General features: G+C 49.4%; 3 protein-coding genes across 4 annotated transcripts; 1 reads left to right on the plus strand and 2 right to left on the minus strand.

The window, feature by feature from the left end:
* Nucleotides 1-37: 37 nt before the first annotated feature.
* LOC131110105 (E3 ubiquitin-protein ligase RNF38-like) lies at nt 38-8,530 on the minus strand. 2 transcript variants are annotated; one of them, XM_058062813.1, is made up of 13 exons: nt 8,466-8,530; nt 7,380-7,677; nt 4,104-4,156; nt 3,814-3,995; nt 3,241-3,658; nt 3,035-3,175; nt 2,756-2,947; nt 2,284-2,445; nt 2,097-2,200; nt 1,945-2,026; nt 1,757-1,878; nt 1,577-1,676; nt 38-734 (listed from the first exon to the last, which is right to left on the minus strand). In XM_058062813.1, the coding sequence occupies exons 2-13, from the start codon at nt 7,669-7,671 to the stop codon at nt 672-674; spliced, it is 1,911 nt and encodes a 636-aa protein (XP_057918796.1). In that variant the 5' UTR covers nt 7,672-7,677; nt 8,466-8,530; the 3' UTR covers nt 38-671. The 2 variants fall into 2 exon arrangements, with proteins under 2 accessions (XP_057918796.1, XP_057918794.1); XM_058062811.1 differs by having other exon boundaries at nt 8,194-8,523.
* LOC131110108 (signal-transducing adaptor protein 1-like) lies at nt 6,181-14,034 on the plus strand. Its single transcript, XM_058062816.1, has 10 exons — nt 6,181-6,536; nt 9,603-9,803; nt 9,863-9,934; nt 10,041-10,157; nt 10,253-10,309; nt 12,087-12,277; nt 12,354-12,485; nt 12,583-12,652; nt 13,175-13,277; nt 13,359-14,034. Exons 1-10 carry the CDS (start codon nt 6,459-6,461, stop codon nt 13,514-13,516), a joined length of 1,179 nt encoding a protein of 392 aa, XP_057918799.1. The 5' UTR covers nt 6,181-6,458; the 3' UTR covers nt 13,517-14,034.
* Nucleotides 13,662-19,364, minus strand: ankrd13d (ankyrin repeat domain 13 family, member D). The gene is made up of 17 exons (XM_058062814.1): nt 19,036-19,364; nt 18,547-18,693; nt 18,327-18,471; nt 18,125-18,249; nt 18,014-18,059; nt 17,497-17,640; nt 17,240-17,429; nt 17,095-17,161; nt 16,943-17,024; nt 16,566-16,627; nt 16,222-16,352; nt 15,587-15,744; nt 15,390-15,503; nt 15,108-15,280; nt 14,884-14,963; nt 14,401-14,640; nt 13,662-14,143 (listed from the first exon to the last, which is right to left on the minus strand). Exons 2-17 carry the CDS (start codon nt 18,631-18,633, stop codon nt 14,080-14,082), a joined length of 1,908 nt encoding a protein of 635 aa, XP_057918797.1. The 5' UTR covers nt 18,634-18,693; nt 19,036-19,364; the 3' UTR covers nt 13,662-14,079.
* Between the last annotated feature and the right edge of the window lie 80 nt (nt 19,365-19,444).

The raw sequence follows: 19,444 nt of genomic DNA on the forward strand, positions 1-19,444 counted from the left end.
TGGAAGAAATGAGGGAAATATAAAAACACCAAATGAGTTTAAAGTTGAAAAAGTTCATATCAAGCCTTTTATTTGGTATACAGATGTTCATACATTTATACACTATATACTGTATATTTATAGATATATATCTATAGAACATGTGCCACTGCAAAGTCACCAACTAAGAAAATAAAAGGAAAGCAAAAATATATATATATATATATGTATATGTCATGTGCTTCATTAGAAAGGAGTGCTGTGAAGTGCTCGTAATGAGTGAAGACAGGAATGAGGTAAATGCCAGGCAGGACAACCACTCGCTCATTCAGGTAAAAAAAAAAAGGAAACATTCATTCATAATCCATCATCAGCTTTCTACAAGGTTAACTGAGAAGAAGAGTTGGAGCGGAGAGAAAATCATTTAACGCACAAGATACTGTACATAGACACGAGTAGTGCAGGAACGCAGCGCAGTCAGTCGTGACGAGTTGTCATAGGTCTCACACACACACACACTCACACACACACACACACACACACACGAAGGAGGAGTGCGCAACGGACACCACTGAGGGAATGACGTGTGTGTGTGTGTGTGTGTGAGCAACGATGCTCATCTATGAAAGCGATGTGGCAGGCAGTGCTGACCGTGTCTACAAAGACATTTGTGTCCAAGCGCGTCGCGGGGATCATTCGGAGTCTCTCTGGACCTCCGAGGCGTCTGCTCGGCAGATGGGACACGTCCGATTGGCCTGTGGTAAAAAAAAAAGGGGAGGGGCTTCAGGTCCACGGTTTACTGTGCGTTAGCAGGGTGCCTCACTTTGACTTTTAAATGCATATTTCCATCACTTAAGGGATTAGGATGTTTTCAACATGCGGCCCGGGGGCCATTTGTGGCACATTTAGAAAAATATTCTCCAAGAATAAAGGCAAAATGGCGTATTAAGAGAGCCACATTGTAATAATGTGAAAAGGCTGTCATTTTAGGAGAATAATGTTGTGATATCATGCACAAGAATACTGTAGTTTTGTTGGCATTAATGGAATAAAAAAGCTATTTGCAGTCATACTATTAGGTGCTAACGATGGATCTGCGCGATCAATCGATAGCGCTGCGCCCGAGATGGATCCATCGTTAGCAAGTAATATTATGACTGCAAATAGCTTTTTTATTTCATTAATAATTTCGATTTCTGCGCTCACGATGGATATAACTGCCTTGCGCTGGAGACCGATGCTTTATATATACGATATAGTTGATCTGCTAATTGCATACAATGACAGGGTTCGGGTTAGGGGTCACACTCCCCCCGCCAAGAACGGTAACAAAGTGAACTGCTTCACAATTAATCCAAGAATATGAAATTTGCATGTATCGACTTCTTGATTCTTGTAAGTAACAACGCTCAGCGCTGCCATCTGTTGGCATCTAAACTAACTACACACATCCATCACGGGCGCAGCGCTATCGATCGATCGCGCAGATCCATCGTTAGCGCGTAACAATAATATTAAAAGCTGTCACATTTGTGTTCGAGCCCTGGGTAGAAAAGGTGCGAACACGCGTGTGTTCCGGTACGTAGCACATACTTACCCTCAGCCACTTGTCCACACACTTGCCGTGGAACTCGTGGCTGCAGGGAAGAACTCGCAGCAGTTGGCGGGACTCGAAGTCACTCATGCACACGACGCACCTGCAACGGCACCACGCCGACGTGAGCAAGTCAGCTTTGCTTTGTGTATGGGCGTGTTGCGGCGTGCGATGCCGGCTTACAGCGTTTGCTCCGACTGGTGGTTATTTGGGTTGAAGCGGTAGGAGGGAAGCTGCTCGATGTCCCCCTTGGTCAGCCCCCTGAGTTTGGCCTCCCCGAGACGCTCGGCCAGATTGAGGAGGGCCTGCAGCAGAACATTGTTAGCGTCCAAGAAGGCAGAAAGGGCAGATTTCGGCTCGAAAGGACTAACCTCGTAATTTTCCACTTCTCCATCGTCCACATCCAGCTCCAGACTGATTGCAGGACCAGTGGGCTGGACCGGCAGCATTGACCTACAAGGACAAAGTTCCAATATAGATATGATAGGTTCATTCCATTAGGATCAGGTAGTTCTCCACTCACAGGAAGTAAGGCAGGAGGCTCGGGTGGTAAGGCGAAGGCGGTAGTGGCTGCTGTGAGCGGTACCGTCGGCCCGCGAGACGACGGGGGATGAAGTTCGGGTAGGACTAGGAGACACAAAAAGCTGGTGAGGTCTGGTGACTTTTAGCGGCCTTGAGCGCTGAGGTGAACGACGCGTCTTTGCACTCACCACCCCGAAGAACTCCTGAGGCAGAGGCTCGTGGGAGAGGAAGTGGAGCTGGGTGGAGTGCGGGGTGAGGGCCGGGTGGGTGGCGGGGGGGTAGTGGAGCCCCGCCCCCAAGGACAGGTGTTCTCCCAGCAGCTCCACGTCATTCTCTATCCTCTGTAACGGCTGCAGGAGGCAACGCGGTCACAACACTGATGGACAGTCCATAGGCCCGCCCCGTGAAGAATACATATTGATGCTAAATAATATTAATGCTATGATGATATACTGTATAATTACATCTTTCACCCAGTAAGTAGTTGTTTGTGAACAGGCAATTTGTGCCGTCTGTCAAACGTTTGCAGCATTTCCTGAAATGCTGCCTTCAGCTGTATTAAAGAGCAGCATCTCTTATTGACAGAGTTTGGAGGCGAGCGATGAGGTAAACGCGGCATAAATATGGAGGCCGGCGTCATGATGAATCCAAGTGACTCACCGATCGGGCCTGCTGCGTGGTGTAGGGTCCAAACTGGCCAGGTTGCGGCAGGTGAGGGGGGTGGTGGGAAAGGTGCGTGGGAGGGTGGGGGAGGTGGGGAGGAGGAGGGAGGAGGAAGGTGGGGTCGCTGGACAGCAGAGAGGGGAAGGGGTAGGGAATGGGAAGGTGCTGCACGGAGCAGGTCTGCAGGACCTAAGGGGGACCAAAAGAGGGATTAGATGTGGTTGCCATGACAACCAAAACAACGAGAGAAAAGCCTGATTGCGGAACGGAACTCACAGGAGGGGGGACGCTGCAGACGGGGTAGTGCTGTCCACTGAAGACTACCGAGCATGCTGGGATTTGTTGCGGGGCGGAGCGAGGCGGCAGGCCAGGCGGCGCCCCCGGGGGGGACACGGGATACGATACGGGGGCCGAGCCCTGAAGAAGGAGGGTAAGGTTTGCACACGGCAGGACTCGACAATGTTGCCATCATTTATGCTCACCTGCTCTTGGAGCTCCAGCACCCCCCCACTCTGCTGCTGCTGCTGCTGTGACGGGTGGGGGTGCTGCGGGTGCGCCGCAGGGTGCAGGAGTCGCGGTGACAGGTTTGACGACGGGTGGAGAGGCCTCGGGGAGTGGTTGGGGGGATGGTAACCTTGGCGCTCCTCCATCCCGCCGGGCCCTCTGGGGGGCTGCTGGCCGTAGGGAGGGTAGCCCTGGGGGGGGGCCGGGTGACGGTAGTTCTCGTCCTGGTGGCCGGCTGACGGCAGGCCAGCGTGGTGGGAGTGCAGGTGGTGGTGGTGCTGGTGGTGGTGGCTGCTGTTGCTGTTGTAATGGTGGTGTGGGTGGGGGTGGTGGCTGTGCGTGTGGTGGTGGCGTGTCAGGCGGTCTCTTCGGCCACGGGGGCGGCGCATCTGGGGGCTGAGGAAGAGGAGGGTGCACCGGTAGTAAACGTAAAGAAGCCAAGATGTTTTGGGTGTCAATCACCATTTTCTACTCTCCTTTCCTGCCGCCATGGAGCTCCATCTCAGATGTTCTACTGAACAGGATCCTGATTCTGAGAAGGGCAGGCTTACCTTCGTCGGTTGCGTACGGGCGTGTGGCATCTCTCAGGGGCGTAGTGGCCGTGCGGTCTGCGACTGGGGGGTAGCTCCCAGGGGCGAATGGGAGAGGGCGGGGTGGAGGGCGGGGCGGAGCTTAGCTCTAAAAAGGACTGCTGGGAAAGACGCTGCCTTTTTGGGCTTGGGCTGTCTTCCATCTGCACAAAAGGGGGGGAGCAAGGGGGGTCGAGGGGGGGGGGGGGGGGGGGGGCAGAGTTAAAAATGACATCCTTTGCAAAGCAGGAGTAAACGGTTTCATTGCTTACTTTGTCCCGATCCTCAGTGAAAACATTATCTGGGTGGAAATGCAGCACTCCTCCTGCAGGCCAGAGGGAGGGAAAGAAAAGGAAAACCGGATCAGATGAAATCCAGCAACATCACGAGACGCTGAGGCAGCTGCTGCCTCCATGTGATGTTCCTGTGCAGGATCACCGAGGCTGTCAAACAGGCGTCGCTGTGTTACGCCAAACGCAAACGTGCGTCAGAAATCAATCCGTGTTTGTTGTGCTTCTTTGGTCTTCCAGGCTTTTCCAATAGCGGCTCGGAACAAAGCAGAGGAAGCGCTCTTTGGAAAAAAACTGGATTATTCATGGCCTCTGATGTACCGCGAAGACCATCCATCAATCCCCTCCGCCATAAGCTTCTCGTTTTTCTTCTTCCGAGGACTCGACACATCCCCGCTGGACGTATGCTGCATGCTATCTGGCTGATGGACTTTCTTATCTGCAAAAACTCCTCAAAGATGTGTGACGCAACATAGCGCTTACCAGAAGAACGCTGTACCGTTGTCACCCGGAAAACACTGTTGGGGTTTCTTCACACACACAACTAACTCAGGATGGAGAAGACACATGTGCTTCCATACCATCAAACTAAAGTTGTATTTTGGTCCTACCGGTCCTTTTGTTGGTCCTTGCTGTAAAAAGCCAATGGAGGCGGGTTTAGGTGGATCATGGATGGTATAAGAGACAACCAACACCTTCCACCTTGTCCTCAAACAGGAAGCTCTTCCAGAAGAAGAGGAAGTGGAGCAAAAATGGAAGAAGGATGCAGCACGTGCACACGTACGTTCACGCATCTTGGAAGGACGTCCTTCAGCTGACAAGCAGGGACCGAGAAATCTTTCATCACAAAAAAGGAGAAAAAAAAAAAACCTTTCCCTCCTCCCCCCAAGCCATGCTTGCCCCTCATCCAACAAGCCTCCTCAGAAACATCGGACCTGAAAGCGAGCCCCACCCCTCTGCTGTCTTTTGCAGAGCCACGTGAAACCCGCCTGTTGGCGCCTCAAAGACGCCCAACCAGTGGCTGACACGGGAGGGTCCTTAGAGCGAGACCTTTTAGATGTTCGCCCCAAAGATGGGGGTGGACCACTGGTGAGCGGGACAATATGAATTTCATGCAGAGGATTAACATACGGTTGATGTGAATAACTGCAAAGCCCCCCCCTTTCTTATGACTGATGTGTGGACGTCTTTACCACCTCACACAACAGACCTGGCATCTGTAAAGTTTCCAGAGGAGTTTAAAGTGACACCGCTGCATGTGAACCACGGGGGCCACTACATGAAGACGTGCTACAAATCCATCATTTATAAGACTCCCCCATCTTACAGCTGTGGATGAGTGGATATGGAGGGCCACATGTTAGATTCCCCCAAGATCCAAGCCTCATCTACACACACACAACAAAAAAAGAAGCATTCCCTTAATAAAACGTTTCTTGTCATGCTCCAACATCTGCCAGTAAACAATGCTAGCCACCGGCGATAGGCTTTTTTTATGCTGGAGCCTATCCCAGCTGGACTGGTGGTCAGCCTATGGCGGGGCACATATAGACAAACAACCATTCATACCTATGGAGCATTTGGAGCGGCCAATGAAGCCAGCATGCATGCTTTTGGAAGAAACCCCACGTGTGCACGAAGAGGACATGCATGCTCCACACAGAGATGCTCCAAACCCAGATCTTCCACACCTCCTGACTCCTGTTAGCCATGCTAACCGCTAGTCCACACGGCAACAAAAACAGACCATGATGTGTTTTGATGACATGAGCACCTTAAGTGTCATCTGAAGCAGCGCCTTTAGATCCCAACACAAACGGGGAGACTCAACAGGACACCAAAATAAGGCTGGTGCTTGTTTGTGAGGCGGCACGGTGGAATCTGCAGATTATTCACAGGATGACAAGTCACACGCACACACGCGTCTGTAGCCGTGTCGAACGTGCGATGATCACGATACAGCTGGGTAACTGAAAAGCACACAGCTGAAGTGTACAGCGTTGACGCTTCAGTGGGCCGTTGCGGCCACAAATGGCATTGATGACTGTCACAGCCACAAAAACAAAGCGAGGCTGAATGGCTGGATTTGTATTTATGCGTGGCCTCTCCGTGTGGGAGGGTTATTTTGCGAGGGGTAGGGGTGGTGGCGACACGACCGTTAAAAGCTTGCCTTTCAATTTCAGAATTGATTATCAGGTTTGCGTGACTCCACATGGTGGTTTGGTGTCTGAGGCACGGCAATGCTTTAGATGAGGTGAGAGGCATGCCCCACATGTCCCCCTGAGTGGGGGCAGAAGGGAAGCAACAGGAGGTTGGCACTGGGAGCGGACGGACTGGATGATTCGTGCAACATTCGCCTGCGTACACGCCACGCTCTACGTCAGGAATGTCCAAGTGTTGTCCGGCGAGGCGCACGTATGTAGCGAACATGAAAGGATGCACGTGCATATCAGCTTAGGGATCAAATGTCTATTATTAATGTGAACTTAGCCTCTTTTTTTTAATCAATTTTTGCATTTATTTTCCAAATATTTCATTTTTTCTGAAAAAAATCTTCAGTATTTACTTTATTTGCATCGTATTATATTTTTTCCACATTCTAATTTTCCAAAATTATCATTTTCTTCGGTTTGTTTCTCATATTAAGACTTTACAAAAATATTTTTTTTCTCTAATATTTCTCTAATACTACCACTTTATTCTCATAAAATTGGGGCATTTCTTATGTTAAAATATGACTTTTCCCAATGAATCTGTTACAGAAAACGCAAATATATTTTTCTGAGAATAATTATAGTTTGACATATAGTGCTAAAATGCAAAATGAGCTTTATGCTGGAACTTGTTGTGGCCCCATGGTGGGTTATTTTGCAGTTGCACATAAAAACATGCACTGACGGCGAGTCAGGAACGAGTGGGGTGCTGTGTTTAGGCATAAGGTACAAAATCCGAGACAGTATGCCAAATTTTGCCGCAAATTGTGGACAACAATTAAAATAGGAGGGCGAGGATTAAATGAGCTCGGCTTCTTCCTACTGCTTTTTGGATATTCAAAATGTTCAATGCTATAAATACCTATCTGGTAGTATCAGTCCACACTGGGAATATGAATAATTGGATAATGTTGAAAAATGTCCCCCACTAGAACACCCGAGATGACCAAAGGCCAGAAGTTCAAAATCCTGGTAAAGCGTGTGCTTCCATTGCATGGAATGTTGGATGGATGTTGCAAGCCTTGTGTGTTGAAACAACACTTACCAGTTCCAGGGTGCCGGTGGGCCCCGTGTCGCTGCGCCCCCGAGGACAGGTAGCCTCCGGGTGGTTGCTGCTGCTGCTGCTGCTGCTGGCTGTCCGGGTAGCCCCGGCCGCCGTGGTGCGATGCCCAGCCGGCGCCGCTCTGCTGCGGGTAGCTCATCGCTCCTCCACCGGTGGCGTTCACCATGCTCCCGTTACCGAGCGTGTTGCCACCGGTGTTGCCTCCAGGGGTGGTGCTCATTGCAAAATGATAGAAGCCAGATCGAGAACGAGATCTGGTCCTGGGGGGATCCATGACTGACTGGAGAGAGGAGGAGGGCGGGGTTGGTGGAGGAAAAGTAGCCCAAAGACTACAAAAAATAAAGACGGGACCCCCCCTCTTGGGACCACTTCCCCTGCGTCTGTCTTAAGCTCGAAGACGATCTGTGTTATTTATTATTTTTTATTTTTAAATGTTTTAACACGAAATACAGCGCCAGCAGCCAATGGTGCGTTCAGGGGCAAATGCCAATTATCGAGCTCCGGTTCTTTCTTTTTTGGACACTTTTAAACCGTTGACAGGAGCTGTCAAATAGCAGCTTCTCTCTTGTGTTAGGAAGCACTGACAACGACGGTTTACATGTAAAATAGAAATACAACCAACACTTATTCCTTACCACGAATCGCAAGCTAATTGCCGGTGCATATATATGTATATATCGCTGGGTAGTTAAATGCCTCACAGTAGCAACACGGCTAAGCTACCGTGCGTTAGCAAAAAGACAACTCGAACTATTCCTCGCACAATCCTTGTAAATATAGTCGAAATAACACCAACCGGTACGCCGAGCTGCGGCGATGCAGCCCTTTGGCGATGCTCGCAAACTATACTAGCACCTCCATTAGCATCATGCTAGCACAAAGCTAACAGGAAGCAAGCTCCGGCTGAGAGAAAACAAGTCCACCAGTGGCGACGTTAAAGCAGACACAAAACGCCGTATTCTGTCGACGAACGCTCGGCAAACGGCGATACCGGCTGCTCGCTCGCTCCACCGGGGACCCTAGCTCCGAAATGTGACCGTTATTCACGTCATTTAAATCCCCACTCGCCTTCGATATCAAATGTTTTCTCTTGGTCAGCGGGGAGTGTAGTGGAGATCAATCAATGGGAGTTTTCACACTATGCACAGGCGCTCTTAATCGATCGCAGATAAACAATACAACCAAAACCGAGCTTGTTAGTTGGTACATCACACACGAATGATATCCAATGCCAACCGAGGCACATAAATCGTACAAAAATACAAAACTGATACAATATAGTGTTACGATTATCGTGTTGAAGTGTAATCGTTGTAGCTGTGTTGATTGCTAATGCCTCGCAAAGCACAACCCGTCGCTTCGCTCATTAATAATTCAGTAGCTTCAGATCAGAAATACTACAAGCAAACGTTTAAGAGCAATACGGCTGTTTTGAACTGCATCCATTTTATTTTGGACCTATCGCATCAATTGGAAAACAATAAACGTTTACAATATTAATTAAAACGACCAATGCAGATATATTTACATCAGAAGCAACCCTCGGTTGCCAGATATAATATCTGCCAGATATTATCCATTGTTTTGAATGGTCATCTGTGTTCCGCATGTCAGCCTAAATTGGCAACTCTTCACAGGTTCTTATTTCAATTTGGACGAGTGGCTTTCATATTGTTGTACATTAAATGTGTTTAGCAGATGGCGCTAGTATTTCCCATTCAAAGCATGCAGCAACAGGTCTGACATGACATAAACATAAACATAAACACGATGGAGTTATGTAGACAAACCGGCCTTTAAAGAGTTCAAATCCCCAAATCAAAATACAGAATGTGAGGGCGGAATTAATATTTTTTTATTGTAATTTTTTTTTTTATTGTCAATTTTTATTGTATATATTTTTTGTCATCCATCCTATATAGGTGATTTAGATTCCATTCAAAATATTGTATGAAGTTCTGTGGGAGTAATGGTTTTGTTTGAGGTCAACATGGGAAAGGAGTAGCTTTATTATAAAATGGAACATCACATACCTGCCATGAAGCAAACATTTGATGAATAATTACTCTTGCTGGCATTTGAAGACTGCTGGGGGGTGTGTGGGGGGGGGTACTTTATAGTGACTACTTCCTTATTTATAAATCACCACAGCGTTTCCTCATTCTCACCGCCTTACCACCCGAGTGACTCGGTCAGTGTTTTCAGGACCAGCAGACGGCAGCCACACCTGGAGCGGAATCGCCAGGGCAAAAGCGGATCGAATCGGGTTCAGAGAAGCCGAGAGAGCGCCTTGTGTTCTGGATCATGTCTGGGCTCCCCAGAGTGGTCCACATGAGGAGGACTCACATCACAGCTCTGCCGCTCTACTATTCAGGACACCTGCTCAAGAAAGGCTCCTATGAGACGGTAAGGATGAAAGAGGCTGGAAAGCTGATATTCCAATCCTACCTATCTATCATTCCCAGGAGTACAAGAAGTTTTACGCAGAGCTGCGCGGAGACGCACTGTTTCTGTACAAAGACGACACGCAGGACACAGTAAGAGACTAAATATTCTGCTTTCTGTATTTACCGGAGAGAAGAAATAAAAAAAATACATACAAAAGTGTAAAGCAATCCCACTGAGATGTGTTCAATGTGTCAGTACACAGAGAAGCTAGACCTGCTGCAGATCAAGTCCATGCAGCTAGCGTCTCCATATCAGATGAAGATGCCGACCGTCTTCACCCTCATCATGCACACAGGGGAGGTCCACTTAAAGGTCCTTTTGTCTGTGTGCTTTAGCATTAAGCTCTGATGCTAAACCTACAGTGACAATAAAAACATTTTTTTTTTTTGGGGGGGGGGACTGTGCAGATGGACAACCCTGACACAGGAGAGGAGTGGAGGGCTTACATCCTGACCATGGTTAACGTAAGCCAACACACATTTAGATGGTCTACGGTAGTCATGTACTAACAAACCTTGGACCATGGCGTCTACGGTAGTCGTGTACCAACACCGTGGCGTCTACGTTAGTCGTATACTAAAACCATGGCGTCTACGGTAGTCGTGTACCAACACCATGGCGTCTACGGTAGTCGTGTACTAACAAACCTTGGCGTCTACGGTAGTCGTGTACCAACACCGTGGCATCTACGGTAGTCGTGTACCAACACCGTGGCGTCTACGGTAGTCGTATACCAACACCGTGGCGTCTACGGTAGTCGTGTACCAACACCGTGGCGTCTACGTTAGTCGTATACTAAAACCGTGGCGTCCACGGTAGTCGTGTACCAACACCGTGGCGTCTACGGTAGTCGTGTACCAACACCATGGCGTCTACGTTAGTCGTATACTAAAACCATGGCGTCTATGGTAGTCGTATATCAACACCATGGTGTCTACGGTAGTTGTGTACTAAAACCACGGCGTCTACGGTAGTCGTGTACCAACACCACGGCGTCTACGGTAGTCGTATACCAACACCACGGCGTCTACGGTAGTCGTATACCAACACCGTGGCGTCTACGGTAGTCGTATACCAACACCATGGCGTCTACGGTAGTCGTATACCAACACCACGGCGTCTACGGTAGTCGTGTACCAACACCGTGGCGTCTACGGTAGTCGTGTACCAACACCGTGGCATCTACGTTAGTCGTATACTAAAACCATGGCGTCTACGGTAGTCGTATATCAACACCATGGCGTCTATGGTAGTCGTATACTAAAACCATGGCGTCTATGGTAGTCGTGTATCAACACCATGGCGTCTACGGTAGTCGTATACCAACACCGTGCCGTCTACGGTAGTCGTGTACCAACACCGTGGCGTCTACGGTAGTCGTGTACCAACACAAGGGCGTCTACGGTAGTCGTGTACCAACACCACGGCATCTACGGTAGTCGTATACCACCACCACGGCGTCTACGGTAGTCGTATACCACCACGATGGTGTCTACGGTAGTCGTATACCACCACGATGGTGTCTACGGTAGTCGTATACCACCACCATGGCGTCTACGGTAGTCGTGTACCAACTCCATGGCGTCTACGGTAGTCGTGTACCAACACCGTGCCGTCTACAGTAGTCGTGTACCAACACCGTGGCGTCTACGGTAGTCGTGTACCAACACAAGGGCGTCTACGGTAGTCGTGTACCAACACCACAGCATCTACGGTAGTCGTATACCACCACCATGGCATCTACGGTAGTCGTATACCACCACGATGGTGTCTACGGTAGTCGTGTACCAACTCCATGGCGTCCACGGTAGTCGTGTACTAACACCATAGTGTCTACATATGGTAGTCGTGTACTACACAACAAAGCAAATGACGTCAAATACAGCTAATTAAAAACTCATCCGTGTTATTTTCCCGGAAGCACCAGTGAATGGTGAAAGGCCGTAGCTAATGTAGCCATACAAAGGTCATGCCTGTTTTTCCCATACTAGATTTTCCAGATGTGGAGATGTATCAAATCATTTTCCATACTTGCGTAGGTACCCTGTTAAAAATCTATATCTTATTTACATTTGTACGTCACCTGTATTACGATGCATTATTAGGAACTTATAGTGAATGAGTTGTTTTTAGCAGAAAAAAGGTCAATCTAATGATTTCCATCATGCGAGCCCAGACCAGGAAGCATCCAGTGAATGAAACGGGACCAGCAGGATGTTGTCTTCATTCCTTGTCCTGTAGAAAGAGATTCCCAGCCAGCTGCAGCTACTACCCGGCCAGATGATGCTGCTCCAGGACGCTCTCTCTCAGGAGAAGAGAAGAATCACCCCGGAAGACAAACCTCCGCTCCCGCCTCGTCCCTGCTTCCTTATGGCGGCTTCCTCCTCCCTTCCCCAACAAGTCAAATCTGATGGTGACCCCGAGCAGCTAGCGTAAGAACGGCTACTTCCGTGTGTGTTCATTGGTCGTCCGCATCCTAGTTAAATATACATTCTCTGATTTCTTCAGATGTTTCTTCAATGTGACTCGACAGGAAGCCGAGCAGATGTTGGAAGAGAACCCTCAATGTGGAAGCATCATTCTGCGTCCGTCCACCCTGACCAACAACTACGCCGTCACCCTCAGACACGTCACATCCGAGTATGTTACTCCATCAGGACTCTCTTTCTCATTTCAGTGGTTTTGCTGACCAAAGAGTCTAAATTCGCACCAAAACTCACAACTGCTCGTGTTTTAGGGGGCCTGTGATGAAGAACTACCGGCTGACCCGCACCAAGTCGGGATTTGTCATCCAACTGGAGACAGCAGTACGTCTTAAAAGGGGACCCATTATGCTCCTTTTGGGCACTTTGTATTGACTTGTGGACTCCTATAGAGCAGCTACACACAATCACCAGCACAGAAAGCTTTCTAGATCTTCCAGTCAGCACCCATTGCTGCCGGATTTGGAAGAATGTAGGATTCGTACCTGTTGGTTTGTCCTAATCAAATATCATAACGTCACTACTACCAGGAGAACCAGAGTATAGAAGGGGGGAGCCACCTGCTGTGGCCCAGCAAAGTGCACTGTATTCGGGCACCTGCCCCGAGCACACTGGTGTGACACTATGGAGGTCTCTTGGAAACATTTTGCAAGTTTCTTAAAATTATCTTCATCATAATTCACAGCCCCACAATTATCGAGTCTATACTTTTACACGTATTAGGCCACGTGAGCGTCCAACCTGCAAAACAAATCTTCCATTCCACTCCTCTTAACCCCTCCATGAGATTATCTTGTGTAAATGCATCAATGACGCATTTTCTGACACAAGTCTTTTTGCGTCTAGGTGAGCGTTTCCTCCCTGAGTGATGTATTGGAATATTTCCTCCAGAAGACGGAATACCACCTTCATCCTTACACACTGGGCGACATCTACAACACTCGCATTGGTGAGCAGTGGGACACACACACACACACACACACACACACACACACACACATCCTGACAATGTGTGTGTGTGTTTTAACAGAAATGACACCCCCTCCCGAGTGCATCAGCCTCACTTCCCATACGCCTAAAAGGGTAGCCAAAGCTCAAGTGTTGCCAACGGTGCGTTCAGGGACCAAGCCGGGGGAAGGTGAATATGTGTTTCCTGAAGAAGACAATTTGAATAAAAGGTGTGGATGACAGAAGAAGCACAAGAGGGGGGGGGGTAGTCTAAAGTCAGAGGTTCCATGTTTGGCTAACAAATGAGTTTCATGCTATTGGAAATTCTGTCATTTATGATTAAAATATGACGCTAATGCAGCGGTAAGATGAATAGTAGAAATGGAGGGATGTGGCTAAAGGAGTAAAAGGAGGGTGTATGGAAAACCTTCCCAGGAGGAGCATTTATCCTTTATTGTCCACACAAACACGAGCAGGTCAACATAAGACTTTCAATGGTTGTTTTTTTTTCAAATACATTGTTTATCTTTCATCAGTACCGTGGATAATGCCGGAGGTTTAAACGCTCACTCTTTTAAAAACAGCAAGACTGCAAAAAATCTTCAATAAAAAAAAACAAAAAAAAATGAAACAAAGCCACGCCCTTTTGTCATCCACTTTGTGTTCATGTCACGCACTCTTGTCCTTCACACTTCATAAATAAAACATCTGGAATAACTTAACATACCTCTGGGTTTAAAAAAGTAAAACCAGGATAAACGAGGAGCTCGTGCCCCCCCCCCCCCCCCATGAAGACCCACCTCTCACTTTTCGGTGAGTGACAGCTGCAGGATCCTCTCCAGCTCCTCCTCCTCCTCTTTGCGCTTCCTGCAGATATGATCAGAACAGACCAATTACATGAAGCTAACATGTTTTTGGAAAGGGGGGGGATTTAAAAATAAGACATTCATTATTCCCCCCCCTCGGCCGGGAGTGTGAGAGGCGTGCATGAAGAGAAAGTGTTCAACCCTTCCTCCTCCTGTAGTGTACATTCTTAGGCTGCAGGGGGCAGTGTACAGCACCACTTCAATTCCTCACATATTGAATATGTAAATGGGGGGGGGGCATTACTCCATGGACCTCACCTGTCCGACTCCTCCTGCTCGCGGCACGACAGCTCCATGGCGATGCGCAACTGCTCGTCAAAGCTGCTGGCCGCGCCCAACTGGCCCGGCAAAGGCGGCTCGGTGGCTGTGCTGTAGGAGCTGGGGTAGTTGGCAGCGGGGTCTGACGCCGGGGGGTCCGCTGGGGGCTGGCCGGGGTTCTGAGCGTCATCTGCGCCTCCTCTGCCGGCCAGCGAGAGGGACAGAGACTCCTGGATGGCCCTGTTAGAGGGGCGACCACAGGGGGACACATGGGGAAAAAAGAACAGTGGGCCCGGCGCCGGGCCTGGGGGAGCATGACTGGGAGTAGCGGCTCCCTCAAGTAGGTTGGAAGGGAGCGCTAGTCACAGATTGACAGATTTAATTACTTCACGGAATTACACAAGAGGCCTTCCTCGATTCAAGCGGACCGTAATGGACTCTTGAAATCTTCTATTCAAGTCGCAAGCCTTTGTTTTTGCTCACCTCTCCAGCTGAGTGTCTTCCTCATAGAGGGGCACCTGGGGTCCCGGGCGACTGTTGGTCAAAGCCTCCCAGATGGTCACCTTCAAGCACATTTTAACACCAGACATTAGATGCTGCATGGAAAATACATTAGGGTTCCCATCATGCATTCATGTATAGCGGCGGACCACCACAGTTCATTTTGGACCGCCAAGGAAGGAAGTAAATATTGGCCACTACAGTACCTGGTCGCTCTCCGTGCCAGCGTCCAAAAGGCTCTGCTGGATGGCGAACTGCAGCAGGTTGTCGTCCTCGTCTCTCATGGGTTCGCTGCGGCCCGGGCCGAGGGTGGTGTAGTCTGGCGGGGGCTCGAACACTGAGGGGTCCACCTCGCAGTGAACGGGGGGGACGGACTGACCTGTGACGACAACAAATTCTCGATGCCATTATGCACCGCTTTACTCCGCCCGAGGATTTTGACGTCTGATCCTCAGGAGCTTCGGGTTTTTGAGTGGTTTGAAGTTCACCTGCTTGGTCTGAGCCCTCCGGTGGGTGAACAGTCACAGAGCTGACCGGCTCGTCGCAGCCGCACAGGTTACTGAAGGTAACTCTGGCATTCAGCACGTGAAAGAGCGGAATCTCTGGAGGGCACGCAGGACGTTTGATCAGACTTTCTAGAAGAGAAGCACCATCTGCTGGGACATCAGATCCACATCAGCCTCACCTATCTTGACTGGAAAACCAGGGGGCAGGCGTAAGGTGATGAAGTCCCGCAGCTTCGCAAAGTGAGCATTGGAGATGGCCATGAGGTCGATGATGGGGGTCACCTGTTCCGCCAGCGACAGGGGGTGGGTCTCACTCAGCCACAGGTTGGCCTTGAACCTGGACACGTCCCGAGCACAACAGACACACAGTGGTGACTCTAACCAAAACAGACTCTAACCAAAACAGACTCTAACCAAAACAGACTCTAACCAAGACAGGTTCTCCCAAAGAAAACAATCTGTTCCAGACACCCTAAAATTAAACCAAAACACATTTTATAGACAATATTTATAATTTGAATGCAAACTAATAATTACCATAATGTCCATAATGAATGGACAACAGAACATTTAACATCACTTTGTCCTGGTTTTGCATAGAGGACGAGGGAGAAGAGATTACGCTTAGACGGCAATCCCTTTTTTTAACTGTTACAGCACTCAAGTGGAGCATTGCACCGTAGCGCATGCTAACAAGGCGCTTGAACACAAACCAAGGCAACATTTTAGATGTTAACCAAAACATGGGAGAACCGGGTCAGATGTTAACCGTGGTCCCCACTGTATGAAATTCTGTCCCGTGTCTCGGTCGTACCTCTGGACCTTGCTGGTGAGCTCGATGGGCCGCCCGATGTCCCGACCGTTGAGGTCGAAGTCTGGATTGAAGTACTCCTCAGCCGTGATGGCCGTGGGGTTGTGTGGGCTGACGCACTGGGACACGTTACTCTGCGTGACGGCAAGAGAAGGACATGTGAAGATGCTGGGTCACAAAAACATGCCTCAGACTTCAACTTCATGGCTGCAAGGACGGCAAATGAGGCCCGGTGAGAACCGGGCACGGCGTTGTAGTCTGGTGTCCCCTCTCGGGGCCTGACGGCGTCCTCTTCTGCACGGAGGATGCAAGCGGTGTAGGTGGGAATGAGCGTCAGTGGAGCTTACCCCGTTCTGAGCTGTGTGCTGTTCGGCTATTCCCAGGAAGGACTGCAGAGGAGTTTTGGAGCCTGGATGTGGGGAGGGGCGCCGATTAATGGAGACAGTTTTTCTTTAAGGAAATATACACTCACAAAAAAAACCTTTTTATGACATCTTCTCAAGGACCAGAGCTACAGCAACAAACTCGGATATACTTTTATGGGATTATGATCTACTAAAGTACCTCAGCATTACTGGCCACAACCATGGTCTGGGGCTGCACGAGTGCTGCAGACACTAGGGAGCTGCGGTTCAATGTCTGGTCCCTTTGAGAAGATGTAATAACATCTAGATACATCTGAAATTTGAGGGGAGCGACTCTACTTTGGGGTTCTGTTCCTCACCTTTGCTGCGGGATTTATCCTGGTCTGAGAGATGTTCCGTCCTGGACCGAGTCACCAGCTCCACGTTGGTGGCGCTGTAAACCTAAACCACACCCACGCGCGGTGACATCTGTACGGTAGTAACAGTTGGATTTTATCTGACGCGGTCTTACCTTGGCTTCGTAGCCGCTGACCAGCTCGCTTTTCTCGGAGCGCCAGCCCCAAATGCCAGACTTGTTCCTAAACAGGGAAAAAAGCAGCTTTTAGCGTTCGGATTAGCATTGACGCTGTACGCGGTAGACTGCCACCTTTGTTTACCGTTCAAAGGCGATGTTGCGCGTGTTGAGGTGCGTGGAGACGATGGGCGACGTAAGCCTCTGCGCCGTGTTCTCCTGCGACGGCTGCATGGCCGCCAGCAGGGCGGGCGCGTCCCGCGGGGACAAGACCAGCGGCTCCGTGTACACCACCTGCTTCTCGTGGTCCACCTCCATGACCACGGCTCCGTCGTCTTAGAGACGAAGAAGCCAAATGTTAGGACCCGGGGGGTAAAGAAGTGCACACACAGGAACACAAACCTCCGCCCTTAAAGATGTAGCTCCGCCGTCCTTTCAACCAGGTCATGTGTTCAAAGCCCAGGAGGGTGGTGTCCACACGGAGAGACGAGCCGCTCTTCCACACCCTGTACACGTCGCTGGGGCACACCTTGGACACTAAAGGCACTGAGGGGTACAAGACTTATTTCAATGATGTTGTTATAGCTGATTATTCCATCTAATTACACAGCTCATTTGCATTAAAGCCACAGACACGCAAAACAGCATGGTCCCAGGAGGGCTGACTAAAAGCTTTTAATTGTCTAATTTCAATACAGTACTGTGGCACCTTTTTCCAAAGGTTGACACACGTCAAATAGTTAGAGGCAGGTCATTATGGACACGCCTATCCCACCTCAAACATCTCCAACAAAGTCCAAAGACCAAAGTTAATACAGTTCTTAACCTTTTTCTAGTACTGTGTGAGATGCCTTTATGGGAGGCGTTTTGGAATAATAAAAAATATATTTAAAAAAAAAATCAAGGAAAACACGCTCACCCCAACTGGTGAACTCCCACTTCATCTCCACGTAGAAGTCCCGTGCCTTGAGCGGATAAACAGTCAAGTTCAGCCATTTTTAACAAGCGTCTGGAGCAATCGTTTCGTTACCTGTCTTAGTTTCCCCAGCAGCTCAGGGATGCCCGCCAGCCTCTGCGTCGCCCGCTTGAAGTCCCGATACTGAAGCACCAGTTGAACCAGCTCAGGGTCCCCGGTGCTCACCGCCTCCTGCAAAACTGAAAGGCAAACATCTTCTGATATCAGTGAGGTGTTCCTTCATGTCCCCCAAGACAGCAGCCAACAGAGCCCCCACCCGTCCACCCCTGGGCGTTGCAGTGTGTCGGGTCTGCGGGGTATCTGAGCAGCACTCTGGTGGATTCCAGGTGACCCAGGCACACCGCCAGCTCCAGCGGTGTGCGCCCCCTCGGATCCAGCCGCTCCAAGTCCTGGTGCGGCTGCTGCGGAGAAACAACATGCGGATTCAGCGCAATGCAGTGCCGCACATCGTCCGAGCAGCGCAATACAAAGCATACCTCGTTCTTTTGCATCGCCCTGTCAAGTTCTTGATACTGGTTGTTCCACACCAGGAAATGCAAAGGAAAGGCGTCTTGAAAAGCCATGTTTGTCGCCCAACAGTTAATGATGCTGGCTGAGCTAGCTGCAGAGCTAACAGGCTAGCTCTGTCAAAACAAGAGAAAGACAAGAGCGTAAAGTCAGAAGAAATGGGGTGTTTCGCTGGGAAAACCTGTCTGTCGGTACACAAATATATCCCAGTATATCCGCGAGGGAGTTAACAAACCGGAATGTCGTGTTGTTAAATTAGTGGGCTGAGTTAGCTCGGAGAACTCAGCCCACTAATTTGACCGGTAACTAACGGTTAGCTAGTCGCTAGCTAGCTAGGCTAATGTGGCTAATAGCAACTGCTCCACTTTTCCATTTTGGAGGGAAAAAAAGACAACACTTTTCATCCAAGTGCGTTAATTCCCCCCCCATTGCGGGTTCCTTTAAGTGTGTGACATCACCGGCTGACGTTGAAGCTTGCCACCCGAGGCGACGGCACGCATCCCCGGTGTATTCTCAGGAGTGTTCACATAAAAGATGCACTACACGGCCTTTAAGTCCACTTTGACATCCAGCAGCGTCTGGTGTTGGTGACAGCCGCTGACGACGACACTCAACTCGGCGAGATTAAAGAGGGAAGAAACATCCAAGCGCATCACTTGTCAAAACGTGTCTGAGGGACAATTACATCTTTGGTTAAAACGTAAGAGAAGGCAGATGCTAGTTTTATTTATCCACGTTGGCATCGCTTCACTTCCTGGTTGTGGAGGGTGGGGCTGACCAATCAGATGACAGCAGGGCAGCCGGTGCAAACCAATCACTGACTGACCTGGGACCTACTCAAATATTGTATTTTGTGTGCATTGAATG

Source organism: Doryrhamphus excisus, chromosome 23, assembly GCF_030265055.1.
Source record: "Doryrhamphus excisus isolate RoL2022-K1 chromosome 23, RoL_Dexc_1.0, whole genome shotgun sequence".
Taxonomy (NCBI): domain Eukaryota; kingdom Metazoa; phylum Chordata; class Actinopteri; order Syngnathiformes; family Syngnathidae; genus Doryrhamphus; species Doryrhamphus excisus.